Source organism: Tauraco erythrolophus, chromosome 4 (assembly GCF_009769465.1).
Source record: "Tauraco erythrolophus isolate bTauEry1 chromosome 4, bTauEry1.pri, whole genome shotgun sequence".
Taxonomy (NCBI): Eukaryota; Metazoa; Chordata; class Aves; order Musophagiformes; family Musophagidae; genus Tauraco; species Tauraco erythrolophus.
The window spans coordinates 76088334-76112438 of NC_141468.1; the positions used below are offsets into that span (position 1 = coordinate 76088334).

Sequence of the window (24105 nt, forward strand, 5' to 3'; positions counted from 1 at the left end):
TGCATCAAGAATTTTGCAGAGATTATGACAGCAGAGGTAGAGACTGAGATTCTCCGAAATACATACACCCTGTCCTAAATCCCATTGGAAATTCCGCTTGTGGTACCTGGGCCCAAGTGTCTTGCCTGAGGACACACAGATGCCCTTATAGAGCTGAAACAGTCTTATCAGCATATTAACTACTCGATTCGCCTTCCTGCTTGGTCTTCATGGCAGACACTGAAGGCATACTTGTTGGAGGGAGCATCTGCTATAGAGCATGTAGTGCAAGCAGGCAAGGCAAAATTTGTGGGGGAATCAGGATGTAGAGAGATGAAGTGACTTCTGAGGTTACACACCAAGAGCCCAGATTCGTCCATCACAGTCCTACATTTCATCCAGTGGACCACACCTCTCAGGCTTTCAGAAGGATGTCAGCCACACTATGGGTATAAGTAGGACAAAGACATTGGATTATTTTAGTTCTGGACCTCAAAGGATTCAGTATCACATACTCAGTCTCCTGGATCATCCTTTGGTAGCTTTAAGACAAGTTATCTTCCAGAGATATTTGTAAATGCGGAAGAGGAAAGGTGGCTCAGCCAAATTAAATTAAAGATTAAAAATAATACTAATGAAAAAGACAAGGGGAGGGGGAACCCCAAGGATTCACAGCCTCATGCACCATCCAGCGATCCATTCTGTCACTGGGGCTTTACTAACTTTTAACTCTACCATTAGGATGTTGTAAGGAGCATGGTAATTTTAGGAAATGGATTATAGACTATGCGTGACAGATTCTGTGTGTATTTACACCATCTTAGTTGCAGGTTTATTAAGGGAGGTACAGGAATTTACTCCATATTTAAATATGGGTAGCTAAGAGCCGGATTTGGCCTTACTACTCTGATATATACCGCATAAAAGCACTTTAAAATTTGTATTTCTTGCTAAATAGCATAAAATTACATCCTTTCAGGTTAATTAAACCGTTTTGCAATGCCGGTTGCTGTTGATGGGATATTTAAATGTCAGATTCAGAATAAGCACTTATGCTTCCTGATTATAAATGGCTTCCTTTTGAATATCCCAGACATATGTATGTGGTCAATACATCTAAAGTGCATGGATTTTTGCTTTTCTCAATCTGCATTTTCATTTGGTCTACAATAGGGTCAAACACCCACTGGTATCAAAAACTGAATAAAGACTCTCAGCAACTGAATAAAAACTGATTAGGCCCAACATGGTATTCCTTACATAGCCAAACATTTCCAGTGAAGGCAGTGGAGTATTCAGCAGGAAAGGATAAGCAAAAGTGGACTCATACTGTCTGACGCTTCATTGTAAGAATCTGAGGCCAACCTTTTCAAATTTGTTTCTGTGGGGACTGGCAAACAAACACCACGCTGTAAGAACTTAAATGACCAGGAAACAACATCAAGTCCCAGTTTTGGAGACTGTACTGTGCTTCTGTCCTCTGCAACCTTTGTGTCACTAAACGTCCCCTCTGCAGGTTCGTGTGAAGTGGGATGTAGGTATGGATGTGCTATTTTGGTGTTTATGGAATGGGTTTTCCTCTTGAAGGTGTTTGGGAAGAGTCTCTACCAAGGACCATGAGCAGAAGGAGATGAACTAAAAGTACTTTTGATTCCTGATACTGCAGAGAATGATGGAGCTCTCAGCCTGTTTGTATATCTAGGTTCTTATAGCCAGAAGTAATTAATTGGCCTGTGTATAGAGAACCAAACAAAAAAGACCAGGTTAAAGGAGGGAAATGCATTTGCTTGAATTTCACACCTTTTCTTGGGAGCTATTTTAACTTCCTAATAAGGAAAGTCTTAAAATGTAGGATTGTATAGGTAGTCCCCTTATGGAAGTTTCTGTGATATTTTTATCCATGCTTTTATATTATCCATGTAAACAAAGTTTTGGGTCCCTTATTCTAATGCTGAGAGTTTATAGCACATTATTGTTTTGACGCTAATCAGAGTAGCTCCCATGGAGAGCTTTGATTCACTTCAGAAAACCAAAGAATGCTCTAAAAATGGTAATACACTGTAGCTATTTCATTGTAATTGGAGGCTGTCTGTGCATCACGGAAATTACCAGGCAAGCATTCTGGAAAATGTCAGAATTTTCAAGTTAGTTCTATTTAAAATGGTGGAGCAAGAATGTGAGGGGATGGATAGAAAATTTGAGGGCTGTGTGATTCAAACTTGAAGTGCAGTTTGTAATAATGAAAGATGATCAACTTTGGGGGTGGGGAAATCATCTCTTAGGTTTTCTAAATTACAGGATGCATAAAAACATCCACTTATTCTACATGTACTGTTACTTTAATAAAAGGCACCACTTTAGGAAATGAAAGGCTTTGGAATATCGCCAAGCGTCTTAGTTCTGTTTATCGTCAAAAGGTGGGGTTTTTTCATTATCCGCGGAGTTTGTGAGGTAGTCGAATAATTTGCAGGAATTTAGGTGTTTGATACCAGTCTGCAAACTCTGTATTTATCTTCTTTCAGTGTTTGTATTGCAAATACAAGCATGGTAAGGTTTCCTGTTGGTGTTAAAACTGTATCAGGATTTGGCAATTAGTCTGCTACTAGTCTCATAATGTGCATTTGTGTCTATATTTAAATTAATTGGAAAACTATATGAGAAAATACCTCTCTTAAATTATTTTATGTATAAATGGGGGGGAGGGGGAGAGAGAGAGAGAGAGAGACTAGATACTGTAAACACAGCGTGCTGATGAATACTCAAGTAGTAAATAGAAATATCTTAGAAGTCATTCCTGACAGTAATAAAGGCAGCAATTTGATTTCATCTGTGGGTAATAAACTGGTTTCACATTGCAATAAAAGTGGTGCTTATGTTATATTAATATTTATTAGCACTTATTGATGTTAAGGTTCAGTTGTTATCTTTTCTTCACATCACAGCCATTTTATAAAAATTCAAGTGAAATTGCTACACGATAAGCAATTAAAAGTGTTTGAGTATGAGAGAGAGGGAGAGAGAGAAAGAAGTCTGTATGCGAAGATATTCCTATACGGAAGGGCAGACCCTCAGTGTCTGGGAATCCAGAGAGTTGTGCTCAAAACGATGGAGTTTATGTGAGTTTCCACTAGTTAAAGATTTGGCTCTCTGAATGCATATTTCAACAAATAAGCACTGTTCTGCTATTTATATCAGAATTGTTTGTACAGGTTTCCTGTTGTTTAACGATATATTTTTGTATTCTTTGCTTTGACTGTGTGCAGTGCCTCATAAAGGTAAGAGATTATGTTTTACATTCAGTGGCCTTTTTCGTGTGACATGCGAAGGATTGCTAACTTGCAGGATAATGTGAGTCAGAAAGTGATCTGATCCAAATTTAACCAAATTTGTTCATCTCTAAATTTAGAGAATAGCTGAATGGCAAGACAGATATATTTCAATTTCCATCAGTGACAAGGACAGAGTGTTGGCGGATGCCTGTTAACAGCTATGGTGTGTGTTTTCGATACTCATATATGTGTGTATGCGTGGGAAAAGACTAGTTACTAACTTTTATTTATCATGAGCCTGTTTCTTCTTTGACTGCTTTTAAAATCACTCTTGGGCTTGATGTTCCTTCAGTGCAGATAAAGCTTGTGTGGAAGGTGCGCTGTAGTCTTGAGTCACGTTTTTGCCCTCTGAGTAGAAAGACTTGCATTGGACTTGGATTTTTATCATTATGAAAACTGAAACATAGACCCTTTAAAAATAAGCCAGGTACCAGGCAAGGTAAGACAAACCAAAATACTTTTTGTTGATCTTACAATCAGGCTTCAATATCAGTAATTTCAGAAAACAGGTTCAAGTTTATCCTTCACTTGAGCGTAACCCTGAGTTTAACGTGCATATAACTCACATGTCTTCAGTAGGATTAATCATATGCTTGTAACTGAGTTTGTATTTACCTGCTTTTCTTGTGCTGGAGTCTTAATATTTTTGATTATTCTAATTCTTTGGTCAAATATTGTCCTTGGAGGTTTGACCAGTGAAAGCAAAAACATGTCCCCGCTGGTTTGATACAAGACATGTAGTTAATGGGTACAGCTGGTTTTAGGTTGTTTGTTGTTTTTTTTTTTTCTCCTTAGCGAGATCCTTATTGTAGACCTCTGTTTAGCTTCTTTCTCGTGTTTGATTTTATTAAGACCTCAGTTCATTGACTGTGTCATCAAATTTGCAGGTATAGTGATGGATTGTGATGTTACAAACAGTTTGATTGTTGCATCCCTCACTGAATCAAACAATGAGACTGCCCGGATTGGAGAGAAGTTCATTTTTACATACAAGATCACTGAACTAGCAGTGATTGAATAGGTAATACAAGAAAGAGCATGACAGCTTTGAAAAGAGTTCAGTAACATTATGTTTCCTGTAGTTTGCTGAAGTGGCAATCATGATTTAAGGGTCTTACCTTAAATGTTTACTGTCTTTACGAGTGTAAAATAAAAACACAAGTCAGCCTTGTTTAATTTAATGTAATATTCTTTTTTCTTTAAAGAATCAATACACTAAAATATTTTTAAAAGACAGCTGTTTTACCATAATAGTAACAACAACATTGCAGAAATTTGACAGAGATACTACAGGGTATGATTTTAGAAGACTGTATGTGATGATTAAGTAGCATTTGCTCTAAGAAAATCCCACCACCCTATTCGCTGTTTCACAATGTTTTCTTCAAGAGTGAAACATTACTATATTCATCTTCTCCTGCACTTGTCTTTTCAAAATATAAGAAAATAATCTATATTCTGTTGACTTGTATCACTTTTTAATGTTTCTTGTTATATGGGAAATCAGACACTATATTTGTTAGCATTGCTGGAAAAGAAAAGCCCAACCTCCCGAATAAGCATGAGGAGATAAAATGCTTCAGGTTTCGGCTGTATCTATGTTCTTAATGTGGGCTTTGAGGCCAGAGTAGATGGCTTTGAACCACCACTCTGATGGCTCTAAGTGTTCACGCTTTGTTTTCAAGTCTTGAGGAATATGTGCTCAAACTGTGGTTCCACTAGCCTGAGTCCAGAAATTGTTTCTGAATTTAGAAGTTATTATATAGAACCAGAATTAACCTATGTCTTGATATACATGATGTCCTTCAGTAAGTGTAAGTTTATAAGTCTTAATAACAAAGTATTACTTAACAACTTTTATTTATTCACATATTTATATGTGAATTTGTAATATCTCCACTGAAGTCAAGTATAGTGAAGTACCAGCAGAGTTAATCTACAAGATTGCATCATTAGCATGTCTCTAACTATTTTTCTAGTAACAACACAATAGGCTTAATATGCCATTAATGATGATTATTATTACATTTTTCTTGAAAAGGAACTTTTAATTTAAAAAAAAACCCATCTTTGTAACCTGGTGATCCTAATTTTTATGATTTTTCGATTTACAGTGTCAGGATGTAGACTATACAGAACTTTCATTCCTGCAAGTGGAAGATAACTGAAGACCTGAGGAGCATGCCTTACCAACATTTTGCTTTTTGGGTCAATGGCATTATATAAATAACCCTGTTTAAGGAAGAGCCAGTCAGTCTGAAAAATTAATAGAAATTTCAAGTGGTAAAGTTCTCTTTTTATCTCCCCGGTAATTATTTTGGATTTAAGATACCATTATCCAATTAAAAAATAAAATAAAATACAATTTTTCCTCTTTTAGCTCTGGGAATGACTGGGTTGAAGTCCTGATCTCTGCAATGATGTCCGTACAGATACATGCACAGACCTTCATTAAACTGAGTTAAGACTCATAAAGATTCATGGTTCTATCTTTACAAAGATGCTGCTGTGCTGTCTAATTTGCAAAGTATGCAAGCTGAAAACATAGGACATACTTTCTCCCTATGTCCTTTATTTCTAGTAGAAGATTTAGACTAGATTTTTGGAAGTACTTCAGTGTTGAAGTGCACCTAGCCATGTGGAATTCAAAACTTAGCTCCTCAAACTCTGCTCACTAGCTATCAAGGCTGGACCCAGGTGAAATCCATAAATTCCTCTATTTCTACTAGTCATATTCCCAGTGCGCCACGATGTTTCCACTGGGGTGTTGTAAGAACTGCTACTGTGTTAACAGAGTTGAACAACGAAATGACCAAAGCGTTGATTGGTATTGTTGGTTGTCTTTTCCCCCAAGCATTCTCTAAGCACTGGGCCACGAGACCACATTCTTTCTTCTCTGACTGACTAATTTTACAGAAAAGCTTGGAAGAGGAATCTTTCTCCCGAGTATGTTCTGATAGTTAAATGGTTTATAGAGCCATGTGTGAGTGTAGGAACTGAAATCTTCCTTCTCTGGAGTTGGTGACTGAACTCCTGAGAAACTGGTTGAAGGGAAAAATGGGAAGGAGGAAGAAAGGAAAGCAAAGTAATAGCACAGCTTTCTTGGAGTGTGTTTTGAATGAAAGTGGTTGAACACAGATTAGCCTCCAGGAGGGGGCTCAGGGAGGTGAATCCCAGTGGGAATGAAGCAGGTCTCCTCTTTCAGAGCTAAGTATCAAGACCTGGAGTCAGTAATGCCATATAACACTCCTGTTGAACACATCTGTCTAGAGAACTATCTTCTGTTCTAGGGTGCTGGTTTGCAAATTTCTTCCCAAGGTGCCCTGTCATACTCTTTGGATACTCCACACAGGGAAACTTGGATGCCCAGTTAAGAACTGCAGTAAGACACCTAAGAGCTGGACATTGTACCATGCAGTACCTTCATCCGTTTGTGGATTCAGTTTTAGGTACTGAGTTGTTGACACTTAAAGGTGATGGATCCAGGCTTGACAAGAAGCAAACCTTCAGGTGTCCAGAGAGTATTAATGGTTAAATCTGAAGCACATGAGGATTTTACTGTCTTTAAGGCTTGACAACAACTAAGCCGGAGGAATTGAAAAGGTGATTTTGAACTCTAGTTGGAGCTAGGTTGGACACAGGCACACTGGGGCTTTTTCTGAAACTCAGGCTACTAGGACCTTGGAAGATGTCCCAGTATCCAGGTTTATCTGGGATTAGCAGGATGAAGTAGGAGCCAGAAAAGGTCATACGGGCTAGACAGCAGACCAGAGTTGTGGTTTGATTATTTTTTTTCTGGTTTTCTTGTTATAATTTCTGCACTCCAGAAACAGATACAATTTCTAGGCTCGGAAACAAAGGAACCTTTGCTGACTTTAGTGTTTATAAGGCTAGTTCTGCTAGCACTAATATTAATACAGCATCTCAAGAAGAATCTAAAATTTCCTAGGTCTGTCATTGTAGGGAAACACTGGTGCTCACGTTGATGTATTTACAACTCTGGAAAAATATTATGTGTAAAATATTATTATGTGTTCTGAATTGTGTGTTTGTGTATTCACATAGATATAGTGTATATATATGTATCTTATGCATATATTTGTGAATTTATTTATATAAGCATAAATTTGCCAAATCCTGTTACCGTCTGAACAAATCAACATAAAAGATCAGCCTTTTTATTTGAATCATCAAAGAATCAATTGCATTTGTAAGTATAGAATACTGTAGAGTTTATCACCCTCCAAAACTAAATAAGGTGCTGCTGTATTTAAGTATTTTCTTTTAATTAGAAGACACCTATGTAGCAATATCTGCAGTGATTTTTTCACAGCTGCAATCCTGGAACTGTGGAATACCGAAGTTAAGAATTCAATAGCAACAGTAATTCAGCCATGCTGTACTAAAGCAGTATTTTCCACTGGGTTTTGCTGGTAGGCAAGTGGCTCAATATTGCTGGGTTGTCTGCCTAAAAAAAAATACAGCAAGCTTATGGGATGTTCTGCACATTCAAATTAACATTTCCTGGCAAAGTTATTGCTTCCTTTTTTCTAACTAATTATATTAACACTAGGATTTTAAGATCAGTCATATTTATACACATTCTATATGACATTCAGACGAATTCTTCATGTTCCTTCCCCAAGTTCTGTGCTCAAGGAAGTTACTCTTGGTAACAACATCCAGTTACTATGGCTAAACTGATCTAATAGCTTCCTTTCTCCAAAAAAGTTGGAACTCTCTTTCCATTTTTCTGTTCCTCTGCCTTTGTGGTTTTTGTCTTTCCTTCTCTCCCCTCCTCCCTCCCTCCCTCCCTGGCTAAGAAACATGGCTTTTTCCCTTGCCTTTATTCTGTTGCTTTTTGGATACTTTCCTAAACTAATAGAACTAGCAGAAAACTTTCTTTATCCTAGTTAGCAAGCTGAATTAGCTCAGCTGAGGACCTGACAAAAGGGACTGTGTGGCTGTGAGCAATTAGATCGTCTCAGGCTGTCATTTCTCTCATGTTTTCCAGTTCTTCAGAATGACTGAAGAACACATAATAAAATCTCAGAATAAGAACTGCAAAAGTAGCTCTGAACCCTATGGGTGCTAAGTAGGAATGATTTGGAAGGTAATATTGATTTTTCAGTAGCTTCTAATAGGCTGCATGGGCCATTGTGATAGGTGAGGATTCCTGAATCACTAAGGAATGATGGTCATTTCCTCCTTTATTTTTCCTCCTTCTGCCTTCTCTTTCCATACCCTAACCCTCATGTCCTGCAATTGAGGTGGAGCAGTAGTACTTTAGCAGCTGCTTGGGCTCTGTTGAGGATTTTCACTCATGCTTGAACTCACTTGAGGGAGAGGCTGGAAACTGCTTTGTGTGACACTCTGTGCATGCATTTTTCCCTTTACTTGGAAGTATTTCTGCAGACCGTGAACAGAGAATAAGTAATTTAGAGACATTGGTCATTAGAAACAAGACAATATCAACCTGGAACGGTTCAGTAGTTAAACAGCAAATCTTTTATGAATCAGCTGAGCAAGAGACTATAGGTGTGATCACAGCTGCTGAGTGGTGTTGTTGCAACTCAATGAGACTGTACTCATTTGTGCAGGAGGTGGAGACTTAATTAATTGAATATGATTTCTGAATAAAGCTTCAAATCATAGAACAGGTATGTGCATGCTAATGCAGTTCACATAGCAAAACTTTCTTCTTTTTTTTTTTTTTTCAGAGTGTGATCTAATGACTGTAGAAAAATCCCTGCTGTTTCCTTTGATAAAAAAAATACTAACTGATAAACAACGTGACGGAAGCTGTGTTTAAGAATAGGTGTTTAGCATAGCTATCCTCTTGCGTAAGTAACCAGTGGGATTTCTGAACCAGGGAAACTAATGAACTTTATTCATCATGTTTTTCCTTTTCCAGAATGCATACCCACAGTGTGTTCAAACAGAGTTTGTATTTTTGAGTTTATCTAGATGGGAGTGTTCCAGTGGCAAGAAGTAGAGAATAGTGGTCTGAAAAGTCTGAGAGCTGTGGTAAAAGCAGAGATAAATTAGATAGTGCTCTGAAAAGCCTAAGAGCCATGGTAAAAGCAGAAAATTGTTTGCTTTATCTCTGCATATACTCCTCTGATGCCCTCATGAGCTTTGATACCACTGTGAGTTTCCTTGCAGATGAGCGATGTTGAAAGAGATGAGCAGGAATACCTCAGCAGCAATTAAGAATTTGGTCACACTGTGGTTTTCAAAGCAGGTTTGGAATTTAAGGTGGTGCCTTGCCTCCTGCTGCTTGTCGTTACTCTGGTACTGAGCCTTGTAAAGGGCAGTGGGAGCAGTTGTGGGCTGTTTCAGTGTGAAAGCATCTGCTGTAGTTCATAGTTAATTGGCTATAATGAGGGTTGGTTTAAATGGTATTTTTAGTGCCCTAAGAAAGGATGATTTCAAGAACACTGATATTTTAAAAGAACAACAGGAATTGTTGTGTTTTGGATCATCTACTTCATAATAATAATAAATGTGGGTACAAGAGCATGATTAATGAATTCCGAGTAAAGAGAAAGGAAGTAGGGGAAACAAACCCTTTTGAAATCTGGAAGAGAAATCTTTAAATTTCTATGAAATTCCAATTAAATTACTGTTTACACAAAATACATGTCTGAAGTGTAGTCTCTTTGGGATCCAATCCTTGTGTGAAACTGAAGTATGCCATTATTCCACCAGATTATTAGAGATACCATGCACAGTAGTTTCACCCGGTTTTGAAAATGAATGATGATTGCCACAGATTTTTGTAGAAGTTAAGTCTAGAAGGAAAGAAAAATTATGTATGCATACACGTCTTGCAGGAGCCTTAAAGTTATATCCAAGTGCATAATGCTTTTACTGGTGGACTATATGGAAAAATAATAGCATTCAGATGTTTAGGTTAGCTGGCGGAAAGCAACTGTCCTGGATTACTGAGGTACCATGCAGCAAGTTTTAAGCTAAATGAACTTGGAGGTTGCATATAGTGCTTGGCATTTATATAAAGTAAGCTCAAGGTTGAATGCAGCATTCAAGTTGTAAAATGGATGTAGAATGGGTAAAAAAACCCTGCAATTACTTCAGTGACGATCCATTCAGGTTAAGAATTTTCATCTTTGCTGTTGCCATAGCAATCTGTTCCCCTGTCACTACCACATTAAAAATCCATTCTGTAAAACTGTTGTTGCCAATATTGAACACATAACAGACAAAAACATTTTTTTAATAGCTTAGGTGTCTTATTTGCAACACGAAGAAGACCTAGATCTTAGAGAGATGCATATGTTCTCTAAAAAGAAGATTAGTGTTTCTATAATACATTGTAGGAACACAATATTTGTGCTGCAGTATTGATGTCAGTATAAAATAGTTTGCAAATAATACAGCAATGCAGTGTCAGTTGAACTCAAATAATTGAACTGTTCTCTAAGATACAACAAACCCATATGTTCCTGAGTTAAGTATTTATTTTGGTAACATGCTGTAGTGAAAGGCTTTTGAAACTACGTGGCTTTTTAACCTTCTGTTACTCATGGAGTCTTGATTCTCTTCAGTGATTGACTTCAGTGATTTTATCTTTACTGGTGTAATTCTGGAATGGGAGGAGAGTTGTGTCCCCTAACAGTTTTTCATCTGTGATCTAATCCTAAACTGCTCATGTACCCAAACTCAACAATGAGTTTGTACAGATAATGAATTGTAGGAAGAGGTCCTTAAGCATTTGTTAGTACATCCAAATGAGAGGGGAAAGGAATTTGTAATTCAAAGCAAACATAGGAATAGTCTGACAAATATATTTACCCAAACTGAGTAGAATGTAAATATATTTCAATAAAGTAGAGTTACATATCTGTAGATAGAGATGTATATATATGTATTCATTCAGGGCTGAAATGCAGAAGTTTACTAGAGTTACAAATGTGCATAAGTCAAGGATTTAAAAACTCAAGCATTAACTAAAGAAGTTATTATTATTGGCTCAATGGCCGCACTTAGAGAGTAGTGGTCAACGGCTTGATGTCCAAGTGGAGACCGGTCACGAGTGGCGTCCCTCAGGGGTCCATGTTGGGCCTGGCTCTCTTCAACATCTTTGTCGGTGACGTGGACAGTGGCATGGAGTGCACCCTCAGCAAGTTCGCCGATGACACAAGCCGTTGACACGCTGGAAGGGAGGGATGCCATCCAGAGGGACCTCGACAGGCTGGAGAGGTGGGCCCGTACCAACCTCATGAAGTTCAACCAGGCCAAATGCAAGGTCCTACATCTGGGCCACGGCAATCCCAGGCACAAATACAGACTGGGTGGTGAATGGATCGAGAGCAGCCCTGAGGAGAAGGACTTGGGAGTACTGGTGGACGAGAAGCTCAACATGAGCCGGCAATGTGCTCTTGCGGCCCAGAAGGCCAACCGCGTCCTGGGCTGCATCAAGAGGAGCGTGGCCAGCAGGTCGAGAGAGGTGATTCTCCCCCTCTACTCTGCCCTTGTGAGACCTCACCTGGAGTACTGCGTCCAGTTCTGGAGCCCCCAACATAAGAAGGACATGGACCAGTTGGAGAGGGTCCAGAGGAGGGCCACGAAGATGATAAGAGGGCTGGAGCACCTTTCCTATGAGGACAGGCTGAAAGAGTTGGGGCTGTTCAGCCTGGAGAAGAGGAGGCTCCGGGGTGACCTTATAGCGGTCTTCCAGTACCTCAAGGGGGCCTACAAGAAAGATGAGGAGAGGCTGTTCAGGAGGGCCAGTTGTGATAGGACAAGGGGTAATGGTTTTAAAATAGAGGGAGGTAGATTCAGGTTGGATATTAGGAAAAAATTTTTTACCATGAGAGTTGTAGAACACTGGAACAGGTTGCCCAGAGAGGTGGTGGATGCTCCATCCCTGGAGATGTTCAAGGCCAGGTTGGACGAGGCCCTGAGCAACCTGATCTAGTTGGAGATATCCCTGTTCCTTGCAGGGGGGTTGGACTAGATGACCTTTGAAGGTCCCTTCCAGCCCTAACCATTCTATGATTCTAAGTCATGACATGATAGTAGGAAACTGCAAGTATGGCCCTTAGACTGATCATTGACAATATAGATCTCATCTTTGTTTCTGCCTCAGCATCCTTTTATCCAATAACCGTCTCTAGCCTTCATTATTTGAATTCTTATTCTCTTGCCATACCATACTTCTTTGTTTCACTTTTTATGTCTTCTACTTGCCACTGTCCTCACACTTCGATCCCTGACGTGTCTTTGAGAGCCTTGACCTAGGGATGGTGTTGATTTAATGCAGGACAAATGTGGAAGGAGAAAATATAGCAAATAATTACAATGCTATTGGGTATTAATAGAAGAATTGAGGGCGAGAAGTGATTTTTTTAAACTGCACTTGGTAATATCTTCTAAATTCTTTGTTTTCTTTTGGTTACATGAGATGAACTGCTTTTTTTTTTGTCTTTTAATGCAACTGTCCTCACGTGTTTTGGGGCTTTAGTGTAGGTTTTCTGTTTTAAAATTCTTATCTTTATTATTTTCTTAGTGAGTAAACGGACCACTGAGAAAGATTATTTCATTTGCATCTGTTCCCCTGTTTTTGCAATTCAAAATGTGACTCTTTGGAGCATGGTGCTGGATGACATTTACCCAACAACTGAGACTGCAGGTCCGCCTACACAGTGGGTCTGCTGCGATTCCTGTCTGCGGGCATCTGTGGATTGCTCGAGCAAAAAACGTGTCCCTGTTTGCCCGTGCCGGATACCTGTCTGCTCTGTATAGGTCACTGAAGACAGGAGTTTGGAAGTGATTTGTGTTGCAGCCATATGCATTTATTAGCCATTATCTCCTACAGTGGGTGATGCAGTGGCTGAGGTTCCTGTTCCAGACCAGGGCTGGGACTGATGCTTGAGGTAGGAGTTAGCAAGGGGTCCTGAGCTGCCAGATGCTTGCCTGGGATAATAAGTGCTGCTGGATGTAAAGTTTAGTGAATTAGACAGTAGGAAATACACCTGATGAGTTTGGTTTTATTTGGAAAAAAAATCTCAGTATAAAGATAGTACATATGGCTGAAATGCATACAATCAAATAAAAACAATTCTGAGGTAAACTGAAACTTGGCTCTTCACTTTCCCACATCCCTGCACGTTTCAGTGCTCCCTCCACGTCATAGGTGTTTTAGGGGGTCACCAGAAAAGCCCAAATAGACTTAGATAGAGGAGAGATTTGGAGTTATCTTTGACTTTTATGGACCTTTTTTATTAAAATGCTTAGAGTTGTAAATGCAGAAATAAGAAACTCATTTATCTTGACAAAAGTGCTGCCATAAACTATTCAGCACTCATAAAATAACCTTTTAAATTATTGTTTCTGCTGGTATCGATAAATTCATACAAAGTGCTTAAAGGTCAGGCATTGCCAGAAAAATGTCTTTTCAGCTTGTTAATTAAAGGTTTATAAGAATGTGCACCAGCTTGCTCTTTGGACAAATTGGAAAAAAGGAAGCAGAAAAAAAAGGAAGGAGAAAAAAAAAAAGGAAGGAAAAAAAAAAGGCCCACATGGATGAAAATGATAGTGTGGAATTAGTGAGTGACGAGTCTTTAATCCACCAGGCTCACTGTGGCAAGCCTGGACAGTTTGTGAGTGAAAGTAGGTGGCACTTGTAACAGGAGGAAAAAAAGTTTATTTCGTTTTGAGGGGGAGGCAGGGGAAATATCTTGATTACTGACCTCTTGCAGCCTATGGGCTTGAGCTGAGGACCCATCCAGAACTGAAGTATTAAGGTGAGCTGAGCAGTATTTGTCCTGTTGTAGCTTGAGCCATGGGGAGTTTGTCCAGTTCTCACTGCCTGGCAAAGAATGTCAGATAAGGACATTTACCTTTTTATTTGCCAGGCAAGCGGTTTTATCTGCTTGTTTATTTACCACTTAAACTGGAACAAAGTGCTCTGAAATGCATGGAAAAATATACCCAGAGCCAAACTGCCCAACCATCCATCCTAGCACCTGCATCTCCTTCATTGCAGGGACTGCAACCACGATTCCCTCTCTTCTATAGATCACCTCTTTCACCCATCATCAGGGAGACATCCTGGTCTGATCATTAAAATCTGACCTAAAAATTAGGTGACTCGGATGTGACTCTACATCAACAGATGAGATGAGGTTAATTGATCACATGGATGAGACGCTGGAAGTAAAGTCTGGCTTGCATTTCTACCTGCGCAACAGTCTAGCCCTGACAACATTATTTTACCTCTAAATTTTGATTTTTTTCATCACTAAAACAGAGACAATAATACTGACCTAGGTGAAGAACCCTGAGATAACAGATGAAATGTGATACAGGAAAAGTATAGGTTTCTGTCATTGAATTCTGCTGATACTACAGCTTGAACTATTTATCGTTCAAGCTCGGAAACAATAACAAAACAATGTAAATAGTGAAAAGTAAAATAAATTCTTAGATACCTCTCTGTCTCAACATACTATAGTGCTATTCTTAATGAGAGATTAAAGTTTTGAATTTTCTCTTGGCTATATGATTTTTATACTGACATTGTTTCCTTGAATATTAAATAACAGATCTGTACTATAAAAACATTTGTAAATGGGAGGCTGCATCTTTGTCACTGAAAATTTCATAACCTGAGAATGCCGTAATTTGTTTTTGTTCTCTCGAGATCGCTGCAAAACTTCGGGAAAATAAATCTGACAAATTTTTTGAGAGTGCAGGTGACAGAACTAATGATAGTTCATTTCTCCGATACCCACAGACAATACATCCTGGCTTTGTCTTCAAGAGAAACTAAGAGAGCAGTGCAGAGTAGTTTTATGGCATTTCTTGTTTCTTTCCTTCCCATTCCTTTTGGCTCAATGGTTCAGTGTTTTGAAACATAAAAGAATTTGGCCCGACAATACACCCAGAGGCTGGGATGAGCTCCTTCCTCACAGGACGGAGGCATTCTGTTCTAGACAGGGTTGATTTGTTGTTTTGTTTGGTTTTTTTTTTCCCCCTTGTGATTGATATTTGAAGTAGTACAAGAAAAGAGATCTGTTACTACAAGAAAAGAGATCTGTTACTAAGATGTGGAGTTTTTGTGCATCCTATCAATTGATCTTATCTAACTTCTGAGTAATTTGATTCTTATCTTTACAGTCAATTCCCAATTTCACTTAGTATCGGCAGTTCGGATTTTAATACATGGTATTCTGTTGGCCAGTTTGAAAGTCCTTGCAAATCCACTTGTATCTGTAGGAATAGGAATATCAGAATGTGTATTTTCAAGGTCGGACATAGCATATATAAAAATGATGAGAGGTGCAGCAACATTTTAAGCACAACCTTCCAGAAGGAAGAACTTCTTGTTTTAACTTTCTGTAAAGGGTATATGTGCAGCCCAGGAGAAGTTGTGGTGCTCCTGGTGTTTCCAGGGAAAACTCAGGCTTCACTGCATTGTGAAAGAATCTCATTCTATTTATAAACAGTGTTGGGATGGAGGGAAAATATAGATCATACTTGTGATAAACTTTCAGTTCCTCTAGTGTGGTTGGAAAGGTCACTTCGGTGTTCACCTTAAAAAGCAAAATAACTGTCCTGAATTAGTTTGAGTTTGTGATAATATAAAGCAGAAAGTTGTAATATGTCTAATAAGTGGCAATAGCAGCGGGTGGCAGCTCAAATTCTTCTTCTCTCCACACTGCAGGAATTCATGATGTGTCCTTCCCGATGTGTGAGGCTGTGATATGGTAGACAGGGCAAAAAAAGTCATTCATTCAGATAGTTTATAGTATCCTTCCCAGTGTTTTTATTCCATGTGTCACCCTACAGGGATAACCATTGTGGAAATACCCCCTTCTCTTCCTCGCTCTACTGCTAATACCTTTATTTCTGCAGGAAGGTATAACTTACTTGTTCTGGCATTCATGAGTAGAAATGCTGTTTTCTTCACACCCCTTCCCCCCCCCCACTCCACCCTTGGCTCAAGACAGAATTTTAGTGGAGTATGTTTTCCGATGGATAATCCTGGGTACTCATAATCCATGAGTAATCAGGAAAAATTGTCTTGCCTATTTATAACTGTACAGCTCTCCTTGTTGTTTAACTCAGGCAAATCTTATGCAAATTTTAAACTTTACTGAATATATAACATCACACCCCCAAACGTTTTCAAGAGGAGTAGCAGAGTTAAAATTATAAACTCTGTAGGACAAGTTTATTAAAAATATTCTACATGAAAATGCATGGTATTCTTATCAAAGACTGTAGTTAGAATGAAATGGACTGTTTTACCACTGTGTTCTTGAGGTCTGAGGAGAATGCATTGGCATGGGCCTGACAAAGTTTTGCTTTCTTTGAGCTGCTTACATTATGGTTTCCTTTCTATTGGCAAATTTCATTACCAGATTGAGGCAATATTTTCTTTCTTTCTATCTATCTATCTATTTATTTATTTTTATTTATATTTATAGCATACTTTATCTTACTGTGATCCGATACTTTTGTTTTGAGGAGAGTTGAATTTAGAGAAATTCAACTGAATCTGTTTTTCTTTCCTTATTAGCCATTTCTAGCGGCCTGATAAGTTTTTGTGATCAGTGACTAAGTGTCTCTTGCTGTTATGATGACAGTCATCTGCTTGCTTATATTGCTGTGTTGTCTCAACAGTGATTAAGAAAAGTTAGACAGAAGTTATAAAACCTTGTCTTAAGAATATTGGACAATTAACCAAAATATGAACTGTATTCAGGAGTGAAAGAATGAAAGAGGGTGAAGAGGAAAAGTTAGCAGTGTTCTTTAGACATATGGCCCTATCTTACATTTATAAGATGTCTGTCCTTTTTACTGAAGAAAATAAAGTGGAAGTTATTTACAACATCTCAGATCCAGTATTTTAGGAGCCTCTGTGGGTGAGGCTTGAAAAAGAGATGTCATTCAGAGCATCTATAACAGAACTCATGAATGTACATCTATAGATATCTATATCACTACAGATAGAAGACAAGTCAGGAAACGATTGGGGCTAGACAAACAGAGATTTTTAGGGGGAGGAAAACTTGTATGTACTTGACTGTGTTACAAAACCATATTTTGCTTATTCTTGATATCTAACTGTATTCATAAGAGTTAAAGATAATACTGGGTTAGCACACACCATTTCTCTGTCTACTAAGTAAACTTTATGTAGAATGCAGCAATATATTTGCTCATAGAAGGAGCTACCTCAAATATTTTAAATAAGCTTTGAATAAAATTGTTATACAATTAAGAGTAGGGTGAGCAGAGAAAATAAACGTCAATAGTAATAGCTGCTGTGTTGGCCCAAATGGATGTCATATTAGCTGAATATTATGTTGCAGTGTGCTGTAGTAGATTTATAGGTAGCTTTCAGTTTTAATAATTCAGTATTTACTACTTACTAAGACATAGTGAACTTCTCTTGTGACCCTGGCTACCATGAAATGTAGCATCCTACCAATGCACGTTTTGAAGTTTTGCTGTGGAGCGTTTCACCTTTCTTCAGATCTCCTTTGAAAACAAGCCACTGCCTAGACAGCCTTCAGCCATGGCAGCACACTTGTATTTTCTTTGTGTACCAAAAAAACTTCACAACAATGAGATGTATCCTTTGCACTCAGAATTACCAAATGCTCTAGGAGACAATAGGCTTTAGTCAACAGGGCTTTGTAGAGAAGGTTAAAGAGGCTGAAGAGTCTCTGACTCTTTAGGCAGAAGAGAGAGCGCTTCAAATGGACTAATGTATTATACCCTTCCGTCATAAGTCAGGAAGAGGCAAACAAAGAGCTGGAAGGGGAACTGGTGGCTCGCACAGATTCTGTCTGGGGAAGCTGTGCAAGTGTTTTAAGCTGTGTTCAACTGTTTTTCTTTCAACAGACTTTGGGAACTATCACTGCAGTGCCCATTAAGGTTCCTCAGGTCAGCTCCTTGCAGAGGTTGGCAGGACAAGGACCAGCAGTGCTACCTCAGGTAAAAAATACAGTTCCAAAGTGGGGTTTGTGTCATTTAATACGTATTCTACTCTGTTGCTGTCTGGTGCCCAGGCCTGGGTGGGTCAGCATATTCATTTTGCTGAATAAAGATTCATCTTCAGGGAGTTGAACAGCAGAGTTGTGATTTTCTCCAGTTTGGGAAAAAAAAAAAAGATAAATCAGTTTTCTTCTGGGAGCATACAATGAAAAGCTATAAAAAATCTTATAGATACATTGTGGAAGAACAAAGTACATACGGTGAACTGTAAATTTATGCTTTACAAGATGAATCACAGATCACAGAAGTGAAAATCTGCAATTCTGTAATTAAAAAAAAGTGGTGGAAGTATTAACCTTTCTGTTCAAGATTTAGCCTCACACATTCTTTTACTAACTCACTTGCCGTATCCCTGTCTATCCCAGTATAAAGTTTTGGCCCAGCTAACCCAGGTGCCAGATTGAGGCAAGATTGGCTGAGTCAGAGTGAAAGGAGAGTTACACTCACAGATATTTAGAACCTTTTCAAACCGTGTTTTCTTTTCTGAATATCCGTCACTGTTTTGCTAACCATTCACTTTATCCCCCATTCCAACACTCTTTCTCTAAAATTTTGGATGTCATTTTCAACAAGTGTTTTGCTGCAGTTCTATGGTTTGCTTTTCGGACTCATGATTATTAAGTACAAATATATGTCTCCCTTTGTGGCCCTTAGAGGTCTGTTTCTCATATGTGAACACTTTTCTAGTATTGAAGTCAATACTGGGTCTTCCTATTGTTCCTTTATTTTTTTCCTACTATTTTCTTAGTGGCAAAATCTAGTAGCAGATCTGAGAGCTAAATCTACCTGGAGGAAGGAGTAATTCCAAGATAAAGTTCTTAAATGCTCTCTTTGAATGAGTGGAAGGCAAAGTTGTGAACATGAAGGAAAGTTATAGTTTTCTTATCAAGACTTCACTTTTCAGTTTTTCTTACAGCATAACAGCACATTGATTTCTGCCATTTTGGGGTGTCAAAGAGGAGCAGATTGCTCCTGAAAAAGATGAGGTTCAAAAGCAGCTGAAAGACCTGTAACAGGGGCTTGAATTATCAGTGAGGTTATGTTTCAGCAATGATGATGGCATTGCAAATGCTGTACTTAGAGAAGCATCAACGTTCTATACTTTTGTTAAGTAGAAAAATTTTCATTCAGTGTTAGATTCAATTTTGAAGAATCGGAAAATGTGGAGGAAGCTGATTTCCTCAACTTTTTGGAAAGAACACGTATCCTTTCTATCTGGTTATTTAGCTTATACAATATTTGTGTTCATATTTTACTTTGTTTCACTTCTTTCCTAGCACAGCCTTCAATTTCAGGCTGTTTATGCAATCATACTTAATACTAATGAAACACCAAGCCTTCTCAGTAGCCCTGAGCCATAGTTCCCTAAATCTTATATTTCATATAGGTAGCATGGGAAATAACCACATAGCAATCTAATTTCTGTCAGAACTATAAACAAAGTAGGCAGCTGTATATAAGACCACATTATCAGAGGTGTGTCTTATGTTCTGATTTTTTTCTGACTTTTCACAGGTACGTGGCCTTGTTCAGCAACAGCTTACTCCTCTTACAGGCTGTGTCCTCCTGTGCAGTTCATCATGGTCTCTGTGTTCCTCTCTCACTCCAAGCTTAGGGAGAAGTTTAAAATTTCTATATTGTTTCCTTGTGGGGAGCTCCTTCCACCCATCAAAGCTTTCCGCTTGATGAGATCAAGTTTTCATCTACAAGTGGAAAGTTTGGCTTCTAAATAAATAGTCACATGCCTTCAAAACATGTTTAATATAGCCATAAATCAGAGTGATGTGAAGCTGCCATTCTCCAGATACAGCTGGATACAGGTGATCTGGGAGGCCGCCGTAAGCTGCTGCACTGTATCACTGTGCAAGCTCTCCTTTGTAATAACTGCAGGTGAGTGCGTAGTCATCTCTGGCAAATTTTGAGGGTCGTCAGGAATCTGTGGTCCAGGAGAGCTGGAAACTTCAGATGGAAATATAAAAATGCCAGGAAACAAGGCCATGTAATACCATGAAAGTATTATGGGAAAGAACATCTCTTCCCTCTTCTCCCTCATAGCTCTGAGATAACAGCACCAAATTAAAAATTATTTTGGAAATTAAGGGACATATAGTATCTTCCAGTAGGAGCTGGAAAATGGCAGAATTAAATCCTATCACAGTCCGTGTCCTCTCAGCTATTACGCATCAGACTTGGCTACAGAGCAGGCTGGCTACAAACCTTCTTTTGTCCCCCCGGGGGACAGGCATGGCTCCTGTACCTTGCTCTGAGTTAGTGGCATGATTCCACCATTCTAGGCCTGACTTTCTGAGAGGCAGCTTTGCCACCATCTCCCGAACATACTAACAAGAAGGATCCAACTGAGTTTGGCATCTGCTAAAACCTTTACTCTGGGTGCCCATGTAGCAGCAAATTAAAGGGACAGCTTTTTCAAAACAAAACAGTATTCATCACTCCTCTACTAAGAAGTCCGTAGTATTTCGCACAAAGGATTAAAGCAGAGCAATGTCTGTGCTCATGCATGTTAGCTATATATATATATATATATATGAATCTTGTTCTGTGAGGTATTGTGCCTTCCCTGACTTCATCTCTGCAAAGTCAAGCTTTTTAGTGAATTTTGTGGAGCCCTAACAGCAATGAAACCATCGCAGCAAAAGCTTCCATAAGCCTGCCTGCATGCCTGCCTGTTTACTCAAGCAACTAAGTCGAGGTGTAGTTTGTGCAAGTGCAGTGGCTGGCAGAGTGGCAATCACCAAAGCTGGCTAAATCTTGTCTGTATGTGCTGCTGCCTCTCTTCTTGTCTATGGAGCAGTGGAAGGCCTGGATAGATCCCTTTTGGGATCCCTGCCATGTTAGGAGCCAGCTTGTCTCTGAGTCGCCCTCTGGAAGTGGCTTCTCTCTTAGATGGACAGACTGCTCTTCTGTTTCAGGTGCACGTAGATAAGTGGGATTAATCCAGATCGATGTCTGCATTCTTGACAGCCCAGCGGTTGCTACCTGACATTTCTCCTTTTGGCCAGTCTCATCATCTCTTTGGGATTTCAGACTCCCTTTAGATTTAGATGTAGGTATGAGAGGTGTAAACATTGCCAGGTTGGCTGGAAAGAAACAGAGGACTCCTCCATTTAAGGGCCCCCCATCGCATCAAAAGGAGTTTTACAGTTTTGATGCTTTCATTCTCCTCATCTAGACAGCCTCTTTTGATTTACCTCTATGCAGTCAAGCAGGAAAATACCACACAAGTAAACTGAGGCATTTAACAATGCTTATGTAAAATAACACAGAGAGCTTTCTCATTTTCGACATTTGTACAGATACGTGTCATTTGTTTTGTTCATTTGAATGGGTTTATGATATGACCCCCTGGGAGCTCTTCCATATGGGGAAAGAAGTTTCAAAATCTGCACATTCACAAATGGCAGCAAAATCCCATCACTTAGTGCAGAACTGCTATTAAATGGTGAGCAAACAAACATTAATTACAAGTTCATTGCACAATACAAACAATATTTCTTTAGGCATTCATTATTTGCCAAAACAAGCTTCTTTGGCAGACCTTTTTTCTTTTCTTTTTATTTATTTTTTAAAGAATATGAAGTTATTTTCACTTTCATCAAATAAATAAGATTTCTGCTGTGAGCTGTGATGTTTGGGAAGTTAATTCCAGATAGTCCTTCTCTTCTTACTTTGGCCTTTGAAGTTTCCAGCTGGATGAGATGTGTTGAAACTGTAGGCTCTCCACTGCACTCTGAGAAGCAAATCCTGGAGGTCCTCTACTCAAACACTTGGATGGTGCACTCACTCACTCTTGAGCTGTTCCTCTGCTTTATGGCACTCATCAACTGTAAGGAGGGGGTGGCCTTATGTCAGGTTAGGGCTTCAATTTCCAGCTGCAGTTCAGACAGTCTGTCTATTTTGAACTGGTCTGTATAAAAATCTAAGTCACATCGTAGCCACCTGAAGACACAAGGGCAATCTTATTTTCTATTCTTTGAATGGAAGATTTTAAATGAAACGGTGAAGATCTTAAAATAAACCTTCCATTTTGTCGCCAGTGCTTGAGCCCAACCCAATTCTCGTTCAAATTAATGGAGAGACTGTGACGATTTGAGTAGCAGTTAAATCAGATTATAATGCCATTTCCCTGACCTATTTTTGCAGTCCTGGTTGAAGGCAGGGCTTGGGATGGCTTTGCTCATGACACTGCTGATTAGAGCAGAGCAGAGAGTCTTGTAGCAGATGCCTGCGGTGGAGCTCTCACGCAGGTTAGTGGGGAAAAGAAACAGGTACGCCCAACCGTTTTAGATGAAACGTGTGTGTTTTTTGATTGAATCTAGCCAGTTCTGCTGTCAAGTGCTGTTTGTTTTTTTATCTTCTGTAGTGATTTTAATTCAGTAGAGTCTGAAATCGGTCACTGGGCTGCAGGCTGCTTTGGGGCAGGGACTGTTTTGTTACTCTGAGTTTGTTCATCACTGGGTACCAGGTGAGCCCAGCCAGAGACTGTGGTCTCTAGATGTTCCCAAAACTTAAATGAACATTCTTGGGTTTAAAATTTCTTATCATCATTCTCATGAACGCAGCTCATAGCTGCTGATAGCTGCTGCTTCTGTTCATCTGTGTACCAAAACCAACCATTACTCCTGGCTTCCCCAGTGGTAGGGCTTCCGAAAGATTTATCGACTCCTATAGACAGAATCCCAGTTGTGTGATGCCACTGTTTACTGTAGAAGAAAGGTATTAACAGATTGATCTGTGGCAAAGCCTCTCTCTGTATCATAAGTATTGAAAAGAAAAAGAATCATTATTTTTAAGTGTAATGTATTAAGACTGTGCATAGTCATTAGGAAGTGGAAAAATATTACTAAATGCAAGTCAGCCTTTTGTGAACTAGAAAAGAAACTAGCAGATATATGTGTTTGTATAAAAATTGACACAGAATTGTGCAATGGAGAGACAAGAGCACTTTATTGTTTGTTTGAGTAAAGAATAATTGAATTGGGTAAAGTCGTTATTACAATATCAGAGGAGAAAAGGACTGTAATCCCCTAAGGGATGTCATGCACCTTTCTGGTATATAACCCCCAGCACTTCCAGGGGGATGTGGTGGAATGCTAGTGGAAGAGAAGAGAGATAACCTAATTCAGGGTAACTTAATCAGCGTGGTATATAACCAAGCTAAGGGTTTTGCAACAGTATTTAATATTCATTGACTGTATGCTTGCAGAAAACAGAAACAAAATTGCTTTTTCAAAAGAAAGGTTTGCAGAGGCCTGGCTGAAAATGCAACCCTTAATAAATATAGTTGTTAATCTGCTTTATTCTATATAGCTTTTATACTGTGCTTGTCACTGTATTTGAAGCACCTTCGGGTAATGTGTTAAGCACAAAGATTAACATCTGTTGTAAGCTATTTCTTCTCTCATCCTTTCCCTTTGGGAAGAAGTGCGTGCAGCTGAGAGTTCTGGTTAGGGTTCCTTTTTATAGGTTTGCTTCTTTTTAATAGGCATGCTACCATTAATTGCATGCCACTATATATTTCTGTCAGAGGAGTATAACACAGAAAATGTTTATTGTAGAAAGTGATGAGGTTTGTGCCCTTAATTCATTGAGAAGAAGGTTGAGGCACCTGCCTGTATGAGCTTCAGCCTTGCTGTAGAGAATCCCTGCACCAGAGACACATGGACACCTTGGCCTTTCATTCTAAGTCTTTCCAGGGAGAGCTTTAAGACCTTCAGATCTAAGGAGTGTTGTGAACATTTTGAAA

At 39.0% G+C, this 24105-nt stretch overlaps 1 protein-coding gene across 2 annotated transcripts in view; it reads left to right on the forward strand.

Moving 5' to 3' along the window:
* The window catches only part of PHF21B (PHD finger protein 21B), a 166923-nt gene that overhangs the window by 106680 nt on the left and 36138 nt on the right, over nucleotides 1–24105 (forward strand). For both annotated transcript variants that reach the window (XM_086610512.1, XM_086610513.1), the window contains one exon: nucleotides 18189–18281. In XM_086610512.1, coding sequence (XP_086466638.1) covers nucleotides 18189–18281 — 93 coding nt within the window. The remainder of the gene's footprint in view (nucleotides 1–18188; nucleotides 18282–24105) is intronic.